The sequence below is a fragment of the Procambarus clarkii genome, chromosome 76 (genome assembly GCF_040958095.1).
Source record: "Procambarus clarkii isolate CNS0578487 chromosome 76, FALCON_Pclarkii_2.0, whole genome shotgun sequence".
In the NCBI taxonomy this organism is placed as follows: domain Eukaryota; kingdom Metazoa; phylum Arthropoda; class Malacostraca; order Decapoda; family Cambaridae; genus Procambarus; species Procambarus clarkii.
Window position 1 is genome coordinate 4,375,558 of NC_091225.1, and position 23,885 is coordinate 4,399,442.

The window sequence follows — 23,885 nt, forward strand, 5'->3', positions numbered from 1 at the left end:
TATATGACAATGTCAGACCACGGAGGAAAAATGAAACAGGAAATTTCCTTAAGTACTTTCGTATATTAAATACATCTTCAGAAGGTCTTCTGAAGATGTATTTAATATACGAAAGTACTTAAGGAAATTTCCTGTTTCATTTTTCCTCCTTGGTCTGACATTGTCACATTCTTAATCACGTGTTTATTTTCGTGATATACACACACATATATATATATATATATATATATATATATATATATATATATATATATATATATATATATATATATATATGTTGTACCTAGTAGCCAGAACTCACTTCTCAGCCTACTATGCAAGGCTCGATTTGCCTAATAAGCCAAGTTTTCCTGAATTAATATATTTTCTCAAATTTTTTTCTTATGAAATGATAAAGCTACCAATTTCATTATGTACGAGGTCAATTTTTTTTTATTGGAGTTAAAATTAACGTAGATATATAACCGAACCTAACCAACCTAACCTAACCTAACCTATCTTTATAGGTTAGGTTAGGTTAGGTAGCCGAAAAAGTTAGGTTAGGTTAGGTTAGGTAGGTTAGGTAGTCGAAAAACAATTAATTCATGAAAACTTGGGTTATTAGGCAAATTGGGTCTTGCATAGTAGGCTGAGAAGTGCGTTCTGGCTACTAGGTACGACATATATATATATATATATATGACAATGTCAGACCACGGAGGAAAAATGAAACAGGAAATTTCCTTAAGTACTTTCGTATATTAAATACATCTTCAGAAGGTATATCTTTAATATACGAAAGTACTTAAGGAAATTTCCTGTTTCATTTTTCCTCCGTGGTCTGACATTGTCACATTCTTAATCACGTGTTTATTTTCGTGATATACACACACATATATATATATATATATATATATATATATATATATATATATATATATATATATATATATATATATAACTGAAAACTCACACCCCAGAAGTGACTCGAACCCATACTCCCAGAAGCAACGCATCTGGTATGTACAAGACGCCTTAATCCACTTGACCATCACGACCGGACATAATGAGGTGATAGCCGAGGCTATTTGAACCACCCCACCGCCGGCACTCGGATAGTTATCTTGGGCATAGCATTTTACCAAATCACCTCATTCTTTGGGGCAACACGTGAGGAACACAAATGCGAACAAGCCTGAATGGTCCCCAGGACATATGCAACTGAAAACTCACACCCCAGAAGTGACTCGAACCCATACTCCCAGAAGCAACGCATCTGGTATGTACAAGACGCCTTAATCCACTTGACCATCACGACCGGACATAATGAGGTGATAGCCGAGGCTATTTGAACCACCCCACCGCCGGCACTCGGATAGTTATCTTGGGCATAGCATTTTACCAAATCACCTCATTCTTTGGGGCAACACGTGAGGAACACAAATGCGAACAAGCCTGAATGGTCCCCAGGACATATGCAACTGAAAACTCACACCCCAGAAGTGACTCGAACCCATACTCCCAGAAGCAACGCATCTGGTATGTACAAGACGCCTTAATCCACTTGACCATCACGACCGGACATAATGAGGTGATAGCCGAGGCTATTTGAACCACCCCACCGCCGGCACTCGGATAGTTATCTTGGGCATAGCATTTTACCAAATCACCTCATTCTTTGGGGCAACACGTGAGGAACACAAATGCGAACAAGCCTGAATGGTCCCCAGGACATATGCAACTGAAAACTCACACCCCAGAAGTGACTCGAACCCATACTCCCAGAAGCAACGCATCTGGTATGTACAAGACGCCTTAATCCACTTGACCATCACGACCGGACATAATGAGGTGATAGCCGAGGCTATTTGAACCACCCCACCGCCGGCACTCGGATAGTTATCTTGGGCATAGCATTTTACCAAATCACCTCATTCTTTGGGGCAACACGTGAGGAACACAAATGCGAACAAGCCTGAATGGTCCCCAGGACATATGCAACTGAAAACTCACACCCCAGAAGTGACTCGAACCCATACTCCCAGAAGCAACGCATCTGGTATGTACAAGACGCCTTAATCCACTTGACCATCACGACCGGACACATGCTATGCCCAAGATAACTATCCGAGTGCCGGCGGTGGGGTGGTTCAAATAGCCTCGGCTATCACCTCATTATGTCCGGTCGTGATGGTCAAGTGGATTAAGGCGTCTTGTACATACCAGATGCGTTGCTTCTGGGAGTATGGGTTCGAGTCACTTCTGGGGTGTGAGTTTTCAGTTGCATATGTCCTGGGGACCATTCAGGCTTGTTCGCATTTGTGTTCCTCACGTGTTGCCCCAAAGAATGAGGTGATTTGGTAAAATGCTATGCCCAAGATAACTATCCGAGTGCCGGCGGTGGGGTGGTTCAAATAGCCTCGGCTATCACCTCATTATGTCCGGTCGTGATGGTCAAGTGGATTAAGGCGTCTTGTACATACCAGATGCGTTGCTTCTGGGAGTATGGGTTCGAGTCACTTCTGGGGTGTGAGTTTTCAGTTGCATATGTCCTGGGGACCATTCAGGCTTGTTCGCATTTGTGTTCCTCACGTGTTGCCCCAAAGAATGAGGTGATTTGGTAAAATGCTATGCCCAAGATAACTATCCGAGTGCCGGCGGTGGGGTGGTTCAAATAGCCTCGGCTATCACCTCATTATGTCCGGTCGTGATGGTCAAGTGGATTAAGGCGTCTTGTACATACCAGATGCGTTGCTTCTGGGAGTATGGGTTCGAGTCACTTCTGGGGTGTGAGTTTTCAGTTGCATATGTCCTGGGGACCATTCAGGCTTGTTCGCATTTGTGTTCCTCACGTGTTGCCCCAAAGAATGAGGTGATTTGGTAAAATGCTATGCCCAAGATAACTATCCGAGTGCCGGCGGTGGGGTGGTTCAAATAGCCTCGGCTATCACCTCATTATGTCCGGTCGTGATGGTCAAGTGGATTAAGGCGTCTTGTACATACCAGATGCGTTGCTTCTGGGAGTATGGGTTCGAGTCACTTCTGGGGTGTGAGTTTTCAGTTGCATATGTCCTGGGGACCATTCAGGCTTGTTCGCATTTGTGTTCCTCACGTGTTGCCCCAAAGAATGAGGTGATTTGGTAAAATGCTATGCCCAAGATAACTATCCGAGTGCCGGCGGTGGGGTGGTTCAAATAGCCTCGGCTATCACCTCATTATGTCCGGTCGTGATGGTCAAGTGGATTAAGGCGTCTTGTACATACCAGATGCGTTGCTTCTGGGAGTATGGGTTCGAGTCACTTCTGGGGTGTGAGTTTTCAGTTGCATATGTCCTGGGGACCATTCAGGCTTGTTCGCATATATATATATATATATATATATATATATCTATTTTCTTAGCATCAGGGCTTAGCTGAAATAGGAATTCTCCAAAACTCATTTTCGTAATGTTATGAAACCGGATCCAGCGTCTGAGCACGGAGCAGTGACGACCGCGCCATCTGTGTGTCAGCTCCCGAAACCCCCACCAAATGGACGACGACACCTGGTGAGGACAAGGTGTACTGGCCACAACGGCCAATTTCCAGTCCTGTTCAGCACACAACACAGCCGCCGCTGACCTCTGGTGAGGTGGTGCTCAGACAACAGCGCCATCTATGGAGTGGATACGTCGGGCGTTTGTGTCTGAGCCTGTAAGTGAGGTGCTTTTGTGTGTCCCTGTTATTGATGACGTGTCTGCTTACAGAGTCGACCTGGGACTGCTGTGATGGAAGTTGAGAGTCTACCCAAGGCAGCCGTCCCCATACCTTGTGCTTTGCTGTAGCAGCTGCGAGTCGCCTCCCGGATGAACACTGTGGTGTTACCCTGCCTATGAAGCGGCAGTGAAGGATCGTCGTACCCGGGACCGACTGCTGGAGACGATTAACCACTGGGGTATTGAGGACAGGAGAGTGATTTGTGGTATCACACGAGGCTCCTGACTAGGGCGCTACCCTAGTATCGCTCGTGGAGTTGCCTGACCAGCGTTGCTGATCCGGAACCTGCCAGCAGACCTGCTGGAATTGTGGTTGACGGCCTCCACGGCGGTGCCCCCAGTGGAACTGTGTTTTGGCTGGCCTGTGGCCGGGGTAGACTCAGCTTCTCAAAGGATTCGTTGTGAGGCCACGAAAGCACCAAGAGCTTGAATCCAGAGTCTTCAGGAGAAGACGATTGTGTACAGTGTTAATACCCCTCCCCCTGTGTACTCTTTTATTATATTATTTATTGGTGATGGAAACAATTATAATCTTAAGTTCTTAACTTTATTTCCCTTCCCCTTTAAGTTACTTGCGTCACGGATCTCATCCCTTGAAAGCCACTACTGGCTTGGGGCCGGATACCACTTCCCCTAATAACATCAGAGTACGAACCCAGTTGCGACCCGAGAGGGCCGTAACACGTAATTTTAAGCGTGCATAAGCATGCATGCAACAACATATGCATGTCTCATGCATATGTTCTACTTTTATGTAGAACATAAACATAGAACACTGCTATTAGTATAAAATATAATGTTCTGTACTGTAACATCACTTGATGTTACAGTACAGGAGATTACATCTCCTGTAATTACATTACATCGGAGATTACAGCGTATGTTGCTCTTACATCCAACAGATGGTGCTGTTCATAAAAAAGCACGTTTTTCTTGTTACAGGTGAGGCATGTATATAGTAGATATATAAAAAGACACGCCTATTCGAATGCAACGTTGTGTCAAAATTTCAAAGCAATCGGTAAAGAGGTTTCGAAGATATCCCTCACATGAAAAACACATGAAAACACAGTTTTTCAGAAAAAAACATGTTTTTACCGTCACAGACGTGACATCTATATAGTATGTATGTAAAGAACCCGCTCGGAGGCGGATTGAACGTTTTGTGAAAATTTCATAGCAATCGGTTAAGTACTTTCAGAGATTAGCGATTTTGAACAAACGAACATTTCCATTTTCATTTATATACTAGCAGTACCAGCCACGCGTTGCTGTGGCTCAGTCTGTTTAAGTGGGAAAGAAAGAAAAGAGAAAGTGCACGTTTCTTTTTTACAATGCTTGTGGGTATACAATATTTTTTGTTGTTCCATTGTCTGTGGTGATATAGAGATTGTCTGGTTTGCCGACTCTAGAACACCCAACATATAATTGTCCACGTGAGAAGTAATCTGTGTTTAGATATAAATTGCACAATTCTAAAGATTGGCCCTGAGCTTTGTTGATCGTAATTGCAAACGCTAAACAAATTGGAAATTGCAATCTCATAAATTGAAATGGCATATCTGTTGGAATCATAGTAATGTGAGCAATGAGGACATTTTCACCTTTGAAAGGTCCTGTCAAGATTGTTGCTTCTACGATGTCGCTGATTATTTTTTTTACTGCAAGCCGCGTGGCGTTGCAAAGTTTTGGCTTGTTGACATTTCGCAACATGATAATTGGCACCCCGATATCCAATTAGTGTACGTGTGATGGTAACCCTGGCAGATCGAGTGAATTAAAAAGATCTGCTTGATAATTAACTGCTACATGTGCTTCCTCAACAGTATCGACGGACTTGCATGTGCCTGCCTCGCTTTAAATGTTAGACTGAATAATATTGTTAAGTTCGTGAACCGGATGCTTTGGAAATGTTGCACGTGGGAGTTTCAATGACCTGTATGTTCAATGGCAATTTCAAAGCCGAGGTAGCAGTTCTTCCACCTGGTAGCAATGTCGCAGCTATTCCGGACGATGCAAAAGCTAAGGCTATGCCATTTTGGGATCGAAATGCTGCCAGAATCAATCTAATTAGGAAGGTTTTACCAGTTCTTCCTGGAGCATCTAAGAAGATTTCTCCAAGCTCGTTATTGTCGGTTTGAACTATTTGATTGTAAATACCTTTCTCTCAAGCGTTACATTTGGAATATTTGATTGCACATACGACAACTGATCACCCGTGTTGTAACTTTGTTCACGACGCAATTCTACATAGAACGAAGCAGCAGCGGATCGATTCGGTGATGGCATTTCTAATAGATTGAGGACTTTGTTCGCGATGTCTAAGCACAAATCTTGAGTCATTATCAACGCTTCGTTGTAGATTTCTGTTGTGAAATTCATGTTCGCATTTGAATTTTCCTTGCGTATTCGACGGACAATATCTTCAGCATGTGCGATTTATATTTCTCCCATAACTCTGTTGGAGGTGAAGGAAAGCTGGTGGTCAATATGATTGCAAACAAATCACGAATTTGATTTGGATGTGACGTGTTAGACGCGTCATTAATGTATGCATCCAAGTGTCGGTCGTTCTCCAATTAATTCAGAGCTTGACATTTACTATGGAAATTGGCATGTGTTACGCCGCTGACAAATCTCAATTGCTGCACGACGTTGATCTATGCACATTTACCAACAGCATGCGAAGAAAGAAGCATTCACGTCTGCCCAAAGAATGAGGTGATTTGATAAAATGCTATGTCCAAGATTACCATCCGAGTGCCGGCGGGGAAGTGGCTCAAATAGCTTCGGCTATCACTTTCTTATGTCCGGTCGGTCGTGATGGTCAAGTGGATTATATATAGCAGTCCTCCAATGGCAGGTGGCAATGCCTTGTCACATTTACAGAAAAAAAGAGACTGCTTGCCTGTTTGTCTGTGGTAAGGTAATGGAAAGACACACAATTAAAACACAAATTATAAACAATGAAATTTTAATTACTTTAGAAAAAAAGATATGAACAAAGACAATCCCTTGGATTACGTAAAATTCAAAACAAGTCAACAAACAAAACAACATGAATAATTAATGAATGTAATATTTACTCTAATATAAAATGAAGTGCAAGACGATAATAATATTATCAGGTGCAGAGAATACTGGCTAAATCTGCCACCTCCCTTAGTACACGACAGCCAGGGCTTTGTCTACCAGAGAGAGATGTCAACTCCTAAGAGCACAGAGATATTCTGAGTGTGGGAACCGACCTGTGAGATTTATATTTATTTAATTTATATGAATTTATATTTACGTTAATTTATATACTTCGATAGCAATTTGTATGATGATAAGTGGACTGTATTTCTGCAATAATCTCACAAATCGATCCTCTACACATTAGGGGGGTTTATATTAATTTAATTTATATATATGCAACCAATCAAACTACAGTAATAGACTACATACATTGAAGAGGTTCCTTATCTTATTTGTACAGCAGGCCTTAGTCCACCAGGTATAACCAGGATGTAGACAACACATTTTCCCTCTTTGAGGTAGCTTCCAACACCCTGGTAACTGATGCACAAAGCATGCTTCCTCTCGTCTTGACCTGTCAAAAGGGCGCTAGCTGTAAAGCCAGAATCCTAGTATATGACAGGTATATCAGAGAAAACACTGTACATGGAACCTTAAAGACCTGGCTTAATTACCTTTAGTATGAGGCTATCTCGTGCTCTAACCGGGCCACCCTATATCCACTGACATTAATGGCCATAAATGATAGATAAATGGGTTTCGGTAGAACACTTAACTTGAATTTGTTGACAGCGTGTTGATAATGGTACACCTTTGGTTTCCATAACACTTCGTCCAAGTAAAATTAACAGGAGCCGTATTTGCTCCCGTGAGCTTCTGGTCTTAGTACAAACAATAACTGCCCCTCCTTCCTCACTGACGCTACTGGCCTACATTGTCCAGATGACAGTAAGTGATAGAAGGGTCACATTTACTCTACTTTAATATTGATAATTAAGTTAATTTATATGAGATGTTTTTATGATGGTAAAGTCCAAAGACTAATGTATTTAAGAATAATTCCCAGCAGAATAGCTGGTGAATTTATAATAGTATGTGGTGATGATATCCCGTTTTCTATAGACGGTAATTCCACTACAAGTTACGTTTTCTAAGGGTTAACTTGTTTATACAATACAGCTGCAATTATCTGTCTGTATGATATATTAAATGGTGTCGGATTTTCCGACATAATTCCCCAGGGGCTGCTCACGGGTCGAAGTCCTATTTAGAACACAACGAACACCGATACTCCTCCTTCGAATTATTAGATTAATTTGATGTTAGTAGTTAGTAATCACACATTTGTGCGTCTGTTCGTACAGGACGGATGTCCCGTACTAGAGTTGCAGGGGTTAGAAGTCTAATGCGATTTCATTTCCCTGTCAACTCTTGAAAGGCTAATATTCAAGCCTAATTACATATTATTTAACCCAGAAGACTGAATGTGATCAAGTACTACAGTCAAGTATGATTCAGGGACTGCAGTGAGATCAGTGACATTAGATATAACTTGAAGTTTCTTCAGGTAACTGGTCACTGATATATAAGCACTGAGGCCCATGGAATACATCTTGATTAAATAATAAATGTATCAAATCAGTCATCAGATTTATTGGGGTTTAATTTAGTTAATTGATTCAGAAGATTGAATAGCTCATCATTAAAGTAAAGTATGGTTCTGAGACTGCAGTGGGTTCAGTGACATTGGTCGCAGTGACTTGTAGCTGTTTAGGCTACTGTTCACTGATTTGCCACTGAGGCCTCATGAACTCATCTTCAGCTTTAAATGATGATACTAACATCAACCTTTGTTGGTATAGTCAGCTGTAATCTCCTTAGTATAATGCTACTGGAGAAATATAATCAGCTGACAATTTAGATTTCTACTAGTATTGTTTATCTGCAGGCATAGGTCTCCTCAGGTTTGATACTGGGCCTGAGAGTAATTTACCTCGTGCAGACTTTAACATGGTTATACCCTGATATTTAGTAGGGCTATCGATGACAATAGTCTGTCCCTACAAGGAGATCGAAGTCGTTGAGGTGATCAGACTTAAGATTATCTGCCAATTTTATTCCTCTATTTCTCAGGAATTTGGCTGTTGCTCTCAGACCTTGAACTTGTAGGTCTACTGGTATTTTGTCCACCACAATGGCTTGTACTCTACAGACGTACCTGCCTAAACGTACTGATGGTTGTACCACCTGGTAGACTTGAGGTCCTGCATCTGTTACAAACCCTGAGATATTGAATGACATCTGGGCTACAGGCCTTAATTGTAGTTCATCTGCCAACTTTTTAGTGACATATGTTCTCTGGGATCCTTGGTCAAACAACCCACGGGTATGGACCTTGGCCCTCTTATTCTGGATGGTAATTTGGGCAGTAGGCAAAGTCGTATTACCTTTAGACTTTGCCGATTGGACACTCTTTGTTTGTTGCACCTTGCAGTACTGTACTGTGGTGGGAATGCTATCTTCCACCTTGGGTCTTGAATACGTTAATTTCGTATATTTGCACAGTGCTGCATGGTGCCTACCTCTTCTACACCTGTTGCAGGTGTTGAATTGGGTATCACAGTAGTCTATGTTGTGTGACTTGAGACACCTTGAACATCTCCCTAATTCCTGGAGTCGCTCAATACGAGTGTCTCTGGTTGGATAATTAGCACAACGGTATGTTGAATGTTTCTTTTTGCAGAACATACATGTACCCCAGCCTACTGCACGTTTGGAAGTTACCGGTTTGGGTGAACTAGTAACAGTAGGCTTGGAGGATGCTGCTGCATTGTCAGATTTTCTGCAACTTGATGTTTGAGTAATTGACTGATGTTTATTTGGGGTAGTTGTTTTACCCTTTAAATGACTATTATTTTCTATTTCTGAAGGCTTGCATGAGGCTTTAACTTCCTCATTTGCACGTCGTTTGTTTATGATGGAATGTAAACCTTCAATGATGTCCTGTACTGTCAGGATGGTGTTATGTTGATGTGCATATAATTCATCTAGTATATCGCTGGACAATTTTCGTTGAAGGACTACTTTGGTCATCCATTCACTAGTAGTTATATCAACCTTAAGACTGAATGTTCTTAGTAGTGACTCAAACTCCATGCTGAAGGATTGTAATGAGTCAGCAGTCTGATCAGGTTGAGGTACATCCAGCAATTGTAGTACTAGATGTATGACAGTTTTCTCATTGCCAGCATTATTCCTAGGAGGCTGGACTGGGAAATTAGTGCTGTCGCTATTTTCATTTACATTTTCTACTACTGGTTCAGCTTCACCTCTAGTTTGGAGGCATGTTAACTTAGTAGCCTCAGGTATTGGGTTTTCAGAAACCACAGAGACTGTGGATAAATTGTCTGAGAACTGCTTAATTTCTGGTGGTATAATATTGGGTGAAGCTGTAGTGGGTGAAGCTTTACTGGGTGAAGCTTTATCCTTGTTCATTAAAGGATCAAATCTGGCTTGACATTTATTCTCAAAAAGATCCAGATCATCCATAACATTATCTACTTTATTTGATGTACTTGCTATTTGTTCTGATTCAATTATCCTGTGTAAATGTTCCAACCTGCCTTGAGTTTCTTCTTCATATTGTGCTAGGTCAGACAGGAATGGTTCCACATCTTCAACTACTATGTCGTCGTTGTCGTGGACCTGATTTTGGTAAGATTTCCTATTTGCTTTCAATATATGCAATTGGGTTTGAATCTGTAACAGTGGTATTTTCAACCGACGATAATTAATTACAGGCTCATATAACAACTGTTCATATTGGTCGAGATCTCTTGTTAGTTGACGTTTGCTTGCTATTAAAGCACGCTTTGCTTTCTGTGGATTAGTCATGGTGACTTGTTAATTGGGCACCACTGGCTCATAAATTGTGAGCAAGTACTGATGGTAGCCTAGGGTTAAATTTCTGCACTCGCTAGGCTGTAATCCTACCTCTACTAGAGGTTAGCACTTAAAATTAATACACATTATATATATATATATACAATCATACACACTAATGATTTGAGTGATAAACCAGTGTCACTGGAAGTACCTTTAGGTTAGCTCTTATATATCACCCTAGGATGGAATAGACACTAGTTAATCACTCAAAGGTGTAATGATCATAAGTAAATTATTATATACACAACTCAACTCGAGTTGATAAAAATTACACCCAAAATAGGGTCTGGACCATTCATTAATGGTGTTAGGTTGTTGAATATAGTACAACTGACTATGGTAATAATGGGACTAGGATGAACGATAATAGTTCAACCAGTCATTGGTAATATCCTACCCTGTTGTGGGTTGGCAATTAGTAAATATTATATTGTGAACACTAGTGCAATATATATTAAATAATTCTCTATTTTGGAGAAATAATATACACAATTATTGACAATAGCCTCTTAATTGCCTCTATAAAACTTCTAATATTATCTAGAAGTATTAAATATTATTAGTGGCCTTGAAAAATAAAGTCCACAAAATTCGTGGATAATCTCTCGCGAAATTTAACACCACGAAATCCGTGAACAATCTCGCGACACAGCCACTAATTTGGCTGGCTTCAATATTAGCGCTGTCATTTCACAGAATAACACGCCACCAAATCTGTGGGTGTGCATGAAACCGCTGATGAGGCTGATCTGATCCTGAGCGGGGCTCGTGAACTCGCTTGAGGCAACGCCGCCGTCTTTGACTGCTGGCCTTTGTTTAAATCACACTGCACTAGTATATTTAATGAATCTACTGGTTAACTGGTTCATCCGGTACTAAGATGACCAAATGTGGGTTCAAAGGACCGAATAATCCGTCATCCGGTTCGAAGATGACCAAATAATGTGGGAACCGACCTGTGAGATTTATATTTATTTAATTTATATGAATTTATATTTACGTTAATTTATATACTTCGATAGCAATTTGTATGATGATAAGTGGACTGTATTTCTGCAATAATCTCATAATCTCACAAATCGATCCTCTACACATTAGGGGGGTTTATATTAATTTAATTTATATATATGCAGCCAATCAAACTACAGTAATAGACTACATACATTGAAGAGGTTCCTTATCTTATTTGTACAGCAGGCCTTAGTCCACCAGGTATAACCAGGATGTAGACACCACATTTTCCCTCTTTGAGGTAGCTTCCAACACCCTGGTAACTGATGCACAAAGCATGCTTCCTCTCGTCTTGACCTGTCAAAAGGGCGCTAGCTGTAAAGCCAGAATCCTAGTATATGACAGGTATATCAGAGAAAACACTGTACATGGAACCTTAAAGACCTGGCTTAATTACCTTTAGTATGAGGCTATCTCGTGCTCTAACCGGGCCACCCTATATCCACTGACATTAATGGCCATAAATGATAGATAAATGGGTTTCGGTAGAACACTTAACTTGAATTTGTTGACAGCGTGTTGATAATGGTACACCTTTGGTTTCCATAACACTTCGTCCAAGTAAAATTAACAGGAGCCGTATTTGCTCCCGTGAGCCTCTGGTCTTAGTACAAACAATGGCTGCCCCTCCTTCCTCACTGATGCTAATGGCCTACATTGTCCAGATGACAGTAAGTGATAGAAGGGTCACATTTACTCTACTTTAATATTGATAATTAAGTTAATTTATATGAGATGTTTTTATGATGGTAAAGTCCAAAGACTAATGTATTTAAGAATAATTCCCAGCAGAATAGCTGGTGAATTTATAATAGTATGTGGTGATGATATCCCGTTTTCTATAGACGGTAATTCCACTACAAGATACGTTTTCTATGGGTTAACTTGTTTATACAATACAGCAGCAATTATCTGTCTGTATGATATATTAAATGGTGTCGGATTTTCCGACACTGAGGAGTATGGCGTGAGCTGGCCCAGATGTCGACTCAGGTAGGGGGGCATGAGTGCAGGTGCGGTCGGCGATACACCAGCCAATCAGGAGCAGGCAGGCGGAGACTGGGTAGTTTGCTCGTTGACGGCGGGCGAAGGAGCTGGCGTGTCGGGTGGTGCAAGGTACGCTTTGCTTCCTGGGCAAAACGTTTGGCGATACTGGTGGACGTATCTTCAATATAGTATCTTGTACTTGTAACATGACGTGAATGATATAGGGAAGAGCAGGCTCAATCTCTCTTGAAAGAGATTATCTTCACAATATATATATATATATATATATATATATATATATATATATATATATATATATATATATATATATATCTACATGATATATATGGGTTGATACAAAGATTAATAATACAAAAAGGTGCTTAAAGGTTATGGATCTCTTGAAAATATATATATTTATAATAAATAAATCTAATATATAAATAAATAATATATAAATAATATATAATATATAAATAAATAATACATAATAAATATACATATATTTATATATAAAATATATATGTATATATATATATATATATATATATATATATATATATATATATATATATATATATATATATATATATATATATATATATATATATATATATATATATATATTATTAAATATGACCGAACAAGTAAGATTAATAATTCTAACACAAATTTTCTCAATCTTTCGTACATTTCTTTTCACTGTTGGAGGTAAATCAAAAATCAATTCTCCAAAATTCATTTTTATTTCAATGAATTTCCAAAATTCATTTATATATATATATATATATATATATATATATATATATATATATATATATAGGGGGGTTACCACCACTGGTGCAATTATAGGGACCCACAGCCTCAGAGAAAGGAACACAGAGCATTCAGGGAAAAACTTGCCATTTAACTCTGAATACGTAAGAGTGTTCGCTTCTCCTACCACCCCCTTTTTTTATGGTGTACACTTTATTATGCAAGGTTATACAGTTACATATCTGATTTTATACAAAAAATTAACATTAAGAGGACACAAAAAAAAGTTCGCTTCCTAGAGGATGTAGATTTCTTCGAACTCCTCCGACGCCGGGCATGAACCGAGGATGCAGCGTGCATTCGCTCTCTGGATCGCGACACTGAGGCGCTGAAAGAGAAAACCTGGCGCTGAAAGAGAAAACCTGGCGCTCTAGGGTCTCTTGTGGTGTCAATGAGCTTGGATCCAAGATCTTTAAGAAACCTTCTCGCACTCTCTCCCCATGGGCCTAGGGTCTCAGACCCTATTTGAACGAAGTTGTACCTTTGATCTAATTGACTGTACTTGGCTGACTTGTCTCTTTCTCTGCGTGTCGCCGCGGCTCCTGCTGTGCCGGCAGAGAGGTTGATGTATGTGGTTGCCAGGGTGGATACACAAGTATAGTCCCATGCCAACTGTCTTCCACCCTTCCATGGTCGCAGTGTGATTCCGTCTGGTCGGCCGGCAAAGCTAATATATATATATATATATATATATATATATATATATATATATATATATATATATATATATATATATATATATATTGTGACGATAATCTCTTTCAAGAAAGATTGAGCCTGCTCTTCCCAACATCATTACATCATAAAGTACAAGATACTATATAGAAGATACGTCCACCAGTATCGCCAAACGTTTTGCCCAGGAAGCAAATCGTATCATGCACACCCCGACAACTGCTACAGCCGCCGTAACCAGCAAACTGCTTATCCTCCGCCTGCCTGTTGCTGATTGGCTGATGTCTCGCCGCACCTGCACTCACCACCACCACCAGAGTCGTTGTCTGGGCAGCAGCACGCCGTACTCGTCAGAATATCTTTGTGCTCCTTGGAGTTGACATCTCTCGCTAGTAGACTAAGCCTTGGCTTTCGTGTACTAAGGGAGGTGGCAGCTTGAAGCCAGTATTCCAGCACTGCACATATTAATTTATATTGCTATCACTATAACTTACTTGTCTTAGAGTAACTTTTCATTGCCAGTTATTATTCATGTTATTTTGTTTGTCGACTTGTCCTACATTTTATGAGATTGCCTTTATTCATGTCTTGTTTTCTAGAGTAATTAAAATTTCATTGTTTATATACTTGTGTTTTGTGTGTCTTCCCATTACCTTACCACATACAAAAGGACAAACTTTTCTCTTTTTTTTTGTGATATGACGAGGCCCTGCCCCCAGCTTTCGAAACAGCCGAACACCAACGCTTTACCGTCACAATATATATATATATATATATATATATATATATATATATATATATATATATATATATATATAGATATATATATAAATATATATATATATATATATATATATATATATATATATATATATATATATATATATATATAGCCTATTGGTCCATATTGGTCCATAGAAAGCTTATTGGTCCATATTTCTTGATGCTTCTATATTGGAGCGGAGTCTTGAGGTGGGTAGAATATAGTTGTGCATTAATTGGCTGTTGATTGCTGGTGTTGACTTCTTGATGTGTAGTGCCTCGCAAACGTCAAGCCGCCTGCTATCGCTGTATCTATCGATGATTTCTGTGTTGTTTACTAGAATTTCTCTGGCGATGGTTTGGTTGTGGGAAGAGATTATATGTTCCTTAATGGAGCCCTGTTGCTTATACATCGTTAAACGCCTAGAAAGAGATGTTGTTGTCTTGCCTATATACTGGGTTTTTTGGAGCTTACAGTCCCCAAGAGGGCATTTGAAGGCATAGACGACGTTAGTCTCTTTTAAAGCGTTCTGTTTTGTGTCTGGAGAGTTTCTCATGAGTAGGCTGGCCGTTTTTCTGGTTTTATAGTAAATCGTCAGTTGTATCCTCTGATTTTTGTCTGTAGGGATAACGTTTCTATTAACAATATCTTTCAGGACCCTTTCCTCCGTTTTATGAGCTGTGGAAAAGAAGTTCCTGTAAAATAGTCTAATAGGGGGTATAGGTGTTGTGTTAGTTGTCTCTTCAGAGGTTGCATGGCGTTTCACTTTCCTTCTTATGATGTCTTCGACGAAACCATTGGAGAAGCCGTTGTTGACTAGGACCTGCCTTACCCTACAGAGTTCTTCGTCGACTTGCTTCCATTCTGAGCTGTGGCTGAGAGCACGATCGACATATGCGTTAACAACACTCCTCTTGTACCTGTCTGGGCAGTCGCTGTTGGCATTTAGGCACATTCCTATGTTCGTTTCCTTAGTGTAGACTGCAGTGTGGAAACCTCCGCTCTTTTCCATGACTGTTACATCTAGAAAGGGCAGCTTCCCATCCTTTTCCATCTCGTAAGTGAAACGCAGCACGGAACTCTGCTCAAATGCCTCCTTCAGCTCCTGCAGATGTCTGACATCAGGTACCTGTGTAAAAATGTCATCAACATACCTGCAGTATATGGCCGGTTTCAAGTTCATGTCGACTAAGACTTTTTGCTCGAAGGTACCCATGTAGAAGTTTGCAAACAGGACACCTAGGGGAGAACCCATGGCGACCCCATCTACTTGCTTATACATGTGCCCATCCGGGCTCAAGAAGGGTGCCTCTTTAGTACAAGCTTGGAGTAGTTTCCTCAGAATATTTTCTGGTATGTCAAGAGGAGTACAGGCTGGATCACGATACACTCTGTCGGCTATCATCCCGATTGTCTCGTCCACAGGTACGTCGGTAAACAGCGATTCTACGTCCAACGAGGCTCTTATCCCTGTGGCCCGTGTGCCCCGCAGTAAGTCAACAAATTCCTTTGGAGACTTCAGGCTGAAGGCGCAGGGAACATGAGGAGTCAGCAGGCCGTTGAGTCGCTTCGCCAGTCTGTACGTGGGTGTGGGTATCTGGCTAATGATTGGCCGAAGTGGGTTTCCAGGCTTGTGTGTCTTGACATTTCCATACGCATATCCAGGTTTATATTCCCCAATGATCTTTGGCAGGTGGAGTCCGGATTTCTTGGCGTTCACAGTTTCGATCAGTTTGTTGACCTTTGCTTTTAATTCGGCTGTAGTGTCCTTCGTTACCCTTTGGAACTTAGTTTGGTCAGAGAGTATGATGTTCATTTTCGCCAGATATTCGTCTTTTTTAAGAATGACATATATTGGCGACTTGTCACCTCTCCAAACTAAGTTCCAAAGGGTAACGAAGGACATCATCATTGTATCATCGATAGATACAGCGATAGCAGGCGGCTTGACGTCCGCGAGGCACTACACATCAAGAAGCCAACACCAGCAATCAACAGCCAATTAATGCACAACTATATTCTATCCACCTCAAGACTCCGCTCCAATATAAAAGCATCAAGAAATATGGACCAATAGGCTTTCTACAATTACTTCCATTCAATACCCATTGTTTCGTGTACTGTCTTGTGTTTGAATTTAATACCCATTCAATACCCATTGTTGAAAGCTTGTTTTCACCTCATCCACCTCACCCAAATGGAGATATAAAATCGAAGAGGTTTAAGCTCTATTCAGTTTCAGTTGTGTGTTTGTTAACTAAAGTCTTTGAAAATGTAATAAGTTTTACGAAACGTGCTCAAGTGTCGCGTCAGACTAGAAATAAAAATGAATTTTGGAGAATTGATCTTTGAATTACCATCAACAGTGAAAAGAAACGTAAGAAAGATCGAGAAAATTTGTGTTAGAATTATTAATCTTACTTTTTCGGTCATATTTAATAATATATATCTACAGGAAAGACTGCTACCAAAATATTGCTACCAATGCTACTACTAATATATATATATATATATATATATATATATATATATATATATATATATATATATATATATATATATATATATATATATATATACTATGAGTTTTGATAACAGTTTTTACCAATCAATACATTAAAATTTATAAATGAATCTCAAGGGTCGGTCACAGCGTGAACGAGCTAAGCCTGAGAATGTGCTGATATATGTGGTAGTCATCGTTTTATATGGTGAAAAGGGAATATGTGTGTGTGTGTGTGTGCTCATGTGGAGCGTTTAGTTTCAATTATAGAGAGACTTACAGTATATGAAAATCTTGGATTCATGAGTTGAATACAAATTTATGTGGTGATTGATGATTATATGGAGTGTTTTGAAATTCATGTGATGATGGGACATTAATTTGGTGATAAAGGTTTATTGAGGTGATAAAAGATTAATGTAGTGATTAAAGAATTTATGGGGAAATAGGGGGAATTCATATGGTGCTGGGGATTCATAGAGAAATTGTAATGTATTGTTGCATAGGAAAATTATTTATTAGATATAGAAAAGTAATTAAGCAATATAAGTCAATAATTTATTAAATGGTTTTAGTTACTGCAACAAATGCTTTCTTAAATAAAAGTACGGTTTCTAACCTGACATTGAGTCTTCTGGCAAAGTCGAGGAATAATCGTGTGTTGAGAGAGTCTACGAGAATCACTGAACTGCCTCGTTCATTATTGTTGCTTCTATAGTCCATATATGGGAAAAATGGCATGGTAGAAAACTTAATCTTGTGGCCCATGAGGTTGTGAAACTGCTCTGCTGGAGAGACGAAACTTAAACTTTTAAGTTCGGTATCATTAATTTGAAAGCTAATCATTTTACTAGTTAAAAACATTTCGTTACACAGAAGCTAAAACCGCAAGATATCTAGAACAATAAAAATGTTTAGCTTTTAGAAAATGGCGTATGTGATGGTATGGATTGAAAAGATTAGATCGGATAGCAATGAACATAATATTTGTAAAATTAAGGAAAATCACACGTAGGATCTGTGAAAGAGACTATAAAATATGGATGTCTACAGTCGAAGAACTGTACAGTATATTTTCAAATTTATTTAAGTGATATACAAGCTAAGAGGTAGGTAGGCCCACTTCTTGGAGAATATACACTGTGAGTTTACTTTAGTCTCGGGATAAGAATACAACTGAAGTGTATATGCTGGTTTGGTCAAGAAGCTAGTGTGGTGGCCCTAATACCCCTTCCATGGACAATAGGCTTTAAGCCCTACACAACACCAAATATATTGACTGTCTTTTAAAAAGTATTTGCGTCTCAAGTAATCCTTAAATTATTTTACTTGGAATATAGATTTTTTTGCATGTTTTGAACTCTTCCTTATGGTATAGCACAGTGATAAAAACTAAACGTGATGACCGCCTGAGTATGGCTAATATAAATTAATAAAATTAAAATAAAAGTAACAAACGTTGTATTAACGTGGTCTTAGCAGTGAAAGTAAATATATGACGAATTTGTATTCTAGGATGGTAATGTGTTTGGTACGGTGAAAATATAATTTTACCATGAAAGAGTTCGTCCAAGGGAAGAGGGAGGGAGGTGAGGCACCAGTGGTGGACCAGCTGGACGTCTGGCTCGCCGGTGTTGCAGTACAGACAACGCCGGTACACCCGCACACTGCTTGATAATTCTGAAGGTGAGGGATCGTCTGTAAAAAAATTAGTTTTCGCTATTTTGTGTATACACATAGGCTTATGTATATGTTTTACTGTTTCTAAATTAAGGAGTTTTCCCAAGAACTGATTGTACTGTACTCTTACCCTAATTAGATATATTTATATATATTCCAGATCGGTATCTCATGGTGTTTATATTCTCATTGGCTATTGGTAATCTTTAGTGGGCACTGATCATTCGTCACTTTGTTTACATATTTTTTTTTCTATTGGTAATCACAAAAGCAAACTATGTTATTTTACTTTGACAGCTGTTGCGTTAGACTTTGCTTCAGTACTGGAACCTAGTCGCCCTAAGCATAATATTTTTTAACAAATATATTATTTTGTTAAATGCAGGAAATCTAGAATGAAAGAAGGTGATTTAAAAACATTGTTGAAACTTATATCTCAAACTATACGAAACATTAGCAGTTTTTTGTTTTGCAACTCTATATGTTTGTTTATTTGTCTGTCAGTGACAATGAGTCTGTATGTATGTATATTTGTCTGCAATCATATGCATGAATGTATGTATGTACGTATGTATATATGTATGTATGTATGTATATATGTATGTAAGAATATCTTCAAAATGGGTATGAAAGCCACACAGATACGAAAAAGCTTGAATGATTCCCAAGCCAATATGCAACTGAAAATATGCAACAGGTACGACAGTTGCATAGTGCTCCTGGCTGTCTGGGTTCAGGTCACTACTGGGGTGTAGAGTTTTCAGTTGCAAATTGGCTTGGGGACTTTTCAAGCCTGTTCGCATTTGTACTGCTCACTTGGCCCCATAGAGTGATTTTATTCGATGAAATAAGTATGCCTAAGCTTTCCACCAGGTGCCATCAGGACATTGGGGATATAGCATCGGCTACCAATGTCTTTTGTACGATCACGGTTGGCCAAGTGGTTAAGGTACCAGGTACGCCAGTTGCATAGTTCTCCTAGCTGTCTGCGTTCGAGAGTTTCTTCTGAGGTGTGGAGTTTTCAGTTGCATATTGGTTTGGGGACCATTCAAGCTTGTTTGCATTTGTATTGCTCACGTGGCCCCACAACGCAAAATGATTCGAGTAAATAACTATGCCCAAGCTTACCACCAAGTGCCGTCGGGACATTGGGGGATATAGCCTCGGCTACCAATATCTTTTGTACAGACACAGTTGGTCAAGTGGTTAAGGTACCAGGTGCTCCTGGCAGTCTGGGTTCGAGTCACTTCTGGGATGTGCAGTTTTCAGTTGCATATTGCCTTGGGGACCATTCAAGCTTCTTCGCAAATGTGTTGCTCACGTGGCCCCAAAAAGTGAGGTGATTCGATGAAATAACTATGCCCAAGCTTACCACCAAGTGCAGTTGGGACGTTGGAGACTAAGCCTCGGCTACCAATGTCTTTTGTATGATCACGGTTGGTCAAGTGGCTTAGGTACCAGGTACGCTAGTTGCATAGTGCTCCTAGCTGCCTGGGTTCGAGTCACTTATGGGGTATGAAATTTTTAGTTTCATATTGGTTTGGGGACCATTCAAGATTGTTCGCATTTGTGTTCCTCACGTGGCCCCCACAAAATGAGGTGATTCGATGAAATAACAATGCCCAACCTTACCACCAAATGCCATCATAACGTTGGTGATATAGCCTTGCCTACCAATGTCTTTTGTACGGTCAGGGTTGGTCAAGTGGTTAAGGTACCAGGTACGCCAGTTGCATATTGCTCCTGGCTGTCTGGGTTCGAGTCACTTCTGGGGTGTGGAGATTTCAGTTGCATATTGCCTTGGGGACCATCCAAGCTTGTTCGCATTTGTATTGCTCACGTGGCCCCACAAAGTGAGACGCTATGTGAGGGGCCATATATATATATATATATATATATATATATATATATATATATATATATATATATATATATATATATATATATATATATATAATGTGTGTGTGTGTGTGTCATACCTAGTAGCCAGAACGCGCTTCTCAGCCTACTATGCAAGGCCCGATTTGCCTAATAAGCCAAGTTTTCATGAATTAATGTTTTTTCGACTACCTAGCCTACCTAACCTAACCTAACCTAACTTTTTCGGCTACCTAACCTAACCTAACCTATAAAGATAGCTTAGGTTAGGTTAGGTAGGGTTGGTTAGGTTCGGTCATATATCTACGTTAGTTTTAACTCAAATTTAAACAAAATAACTTATACATAATGAAATGGGCTGATTTATCATTTCATAAGAAAAAAAATAGAAAAATATGTAAATTCATGAAAACTTGGCTTATTAGGCAAATTGGGCCTTGCATAGTAGGCCGAGTACGACGTTCTAGCTACTAGGTACAACATATATATATATATATATATATATATATATATATATATATATATATATATATATATATATAAACCTTAAGACAGCACACACCTAGGAGCTCCCCTGGGGTTGAAAGCCATCGATGAGGTCCTTGATAAGAAAATCGCCGACCTTAAGAGGATGGATGGGAGGATTGAGGATATTGATGCTCATGATGCACTCTACCTCATCACCAGATGTCTGTCCCTCCCCAGGTTAACCTACTTTCTGAGGTGTTCACCATCTTACAGTAGCCAAAAACTAAGTGACTATGACCGGTTACTGAAATCAGTGCTAGAAAAAGCCCTTAACCTCTCTCTTGATGACCTACAGTGGAAACAAGCCTCTCTTCCTGTAAGACTTGGGGGCCTCGGAGTTCGAACAGCAACGCAAATAGCTGTCCCAGCCATCCTGTCCTCCTTATCAGCATCTGACGACCTTGTGAAGGAAATTCTACCTGCCCACTTACATCAGCTGGCAGGTGTACATGATCCCAATTTTACACGCTGTGCCACAGAGTGGGCCTCTCGTGCAGGCCCATCATGTCAACCACCATCCCCAAAAGCCCACAAGCAATCCAGCTGGGATGGCCACATTGTAGACCAAGTTGCTGCAGAGTGCCTGGGTGCTGCAACAACACAAGACGACATTGCTCGCCTCACAGCAGTAGCAGCCCCACATGCAGGGGATTTCCTGTTAGCAACCCCAATGTCGGCAACTGGCACGCGTCTTACACCACACGCCCTCCGAATTGCTGTGGCACCTCGCCTTGCTGCCCCAATCCACACCAGATATAGGTGTATTTGCGGCGAGGTGGTGGCTGACAGGTACGGCCACCATGGCCTACTCTGCCAAAGCACAGGGGGATGGCACTCGAGGCACAGTGAAGTTAACGACATCATCAAGAGGAGCCTCACGACAGCTGGATGCCCAGCTGAAAGAGAGCCCCGTTATCTAACGCCCCGTAACCCTGATGCTCTTATTGGTCGCCAGGATGGTATCACAATGAACCCCTGGAAGAATGGCAAGCAGTTGGTATGGGACTACACGTGCGTATCAACCCTGGCTAACACCTACATTGACCTCAGTGTTGCACAACCAGGTGGCGCTGCCACCCACAGGGAAGCAGCCAAATCCCGTAAGTATAGAGAACTGGATCACCACTACAATTTTGTCCCCATTGCTTCTGAGACACTCGGCGCCTGGGGTAAAAGTGCTACCAGTTTTTTGAAGGAACTGGGTTCTAGGCTCATTGAAACAACAAGGGACCCTAGAGCTGCCAGCTTTCTTTTCCAGCACCTCAGCGTGTCGATACAGAGGGGAAATGCGCACTGCATCCAGGGTTCCTGCCCGCCATCTGAGGAGCTGGAGGAACTCGACAACCTATGATAACCATCTTTGTAACCTATATGTAACTCCTTTTTTGTAACAAAGTTCAAATAAAGCAAATATATATGTGTACATACAAAAGAATGGGGGTGGTAGGAGAAGATAATATTAGTGTTGAGTGAGAAACCACAAGGTTTCCTCTGAACACTCTTTATTTTCTTCTCCGAGGCTATGGGTCCCCACATTGGCACCAGAGGTGGTACCCTCACAAATTTATATATTAATATATATATATATATATATATATATATATATATATATATATATATATATATATATATATATATATATGTCGTACCTAGTAGCCAGAACGCCCTTCTCAGCCTACTATGCAAGGCCCGATTTGCCTAATAAGCCAAGTTTTCCTGAATTATTATATTTTCTCTAATTTTTTTCTTATGAAATGTTAAAGCTACCCATTTCATCATGTATGAGGTCAATTTTTTTTTATTGGAGTTAAAATTAACGTAGTTATATGACCGAACTTAACCAACCCTACCTAACCTAACCTAACCTAACCTATCTTTATAGGTTAGGTTAGGTTAGGTAGCCGAAAAAGTTAGGTTAGGTTAGGTTAGGTAGGTTACGTAGTCGAAAAACAATTAATTCATGAAAACTTGGCTTATTAGGCAAATCGGGCCTTGCATAGTAGGCTGAGAAGTGCGTTCTGGCTACTAGGTACGACATATATATATATATATATATATATATATATATATATATATATATATATATATATATATATATATATATATATATATATATATATATATATATATATATATATATATATATATATATATATGTCGTACCTAGTAGCCAGAACGCACTTCTCAGCCTACTATGCAAGGCCCGATTTGCCTAATAAGCCAAGTTTTCATGAATTAATTGTTTTTCGACTACCTAACCTACCTAACCTAACCTAACCTAACTTTTTCGGCTACCTAACCTAACCTAACCTATAAAGATAGGTTAGGTTAGGTTAAGTAGGGTTGGT

General features: G+C 39.9%; 1 protein-coding gene across 1 annotated transcript in view; it reads right to left on the minus strand.

Moving 5' to 3' along the window:
* LOC138357134 (glutamate receptor-like) overlaps window positions 1-23,885 on the minus strand; it is a 270,984-nt gene that overhangs the window by 118,984 nt on the left and 128,115 nt on the right. The window contains 2 exon segments of the mRNA XM_069313781.1: window positions 18,071-18,239; window positions 19,006-19,131. Of these exon segments, the coding sequence (XP_069169882.1) occupies window positions 18,071-18,239; window positions 19,006-19,131 (295 nt within the window).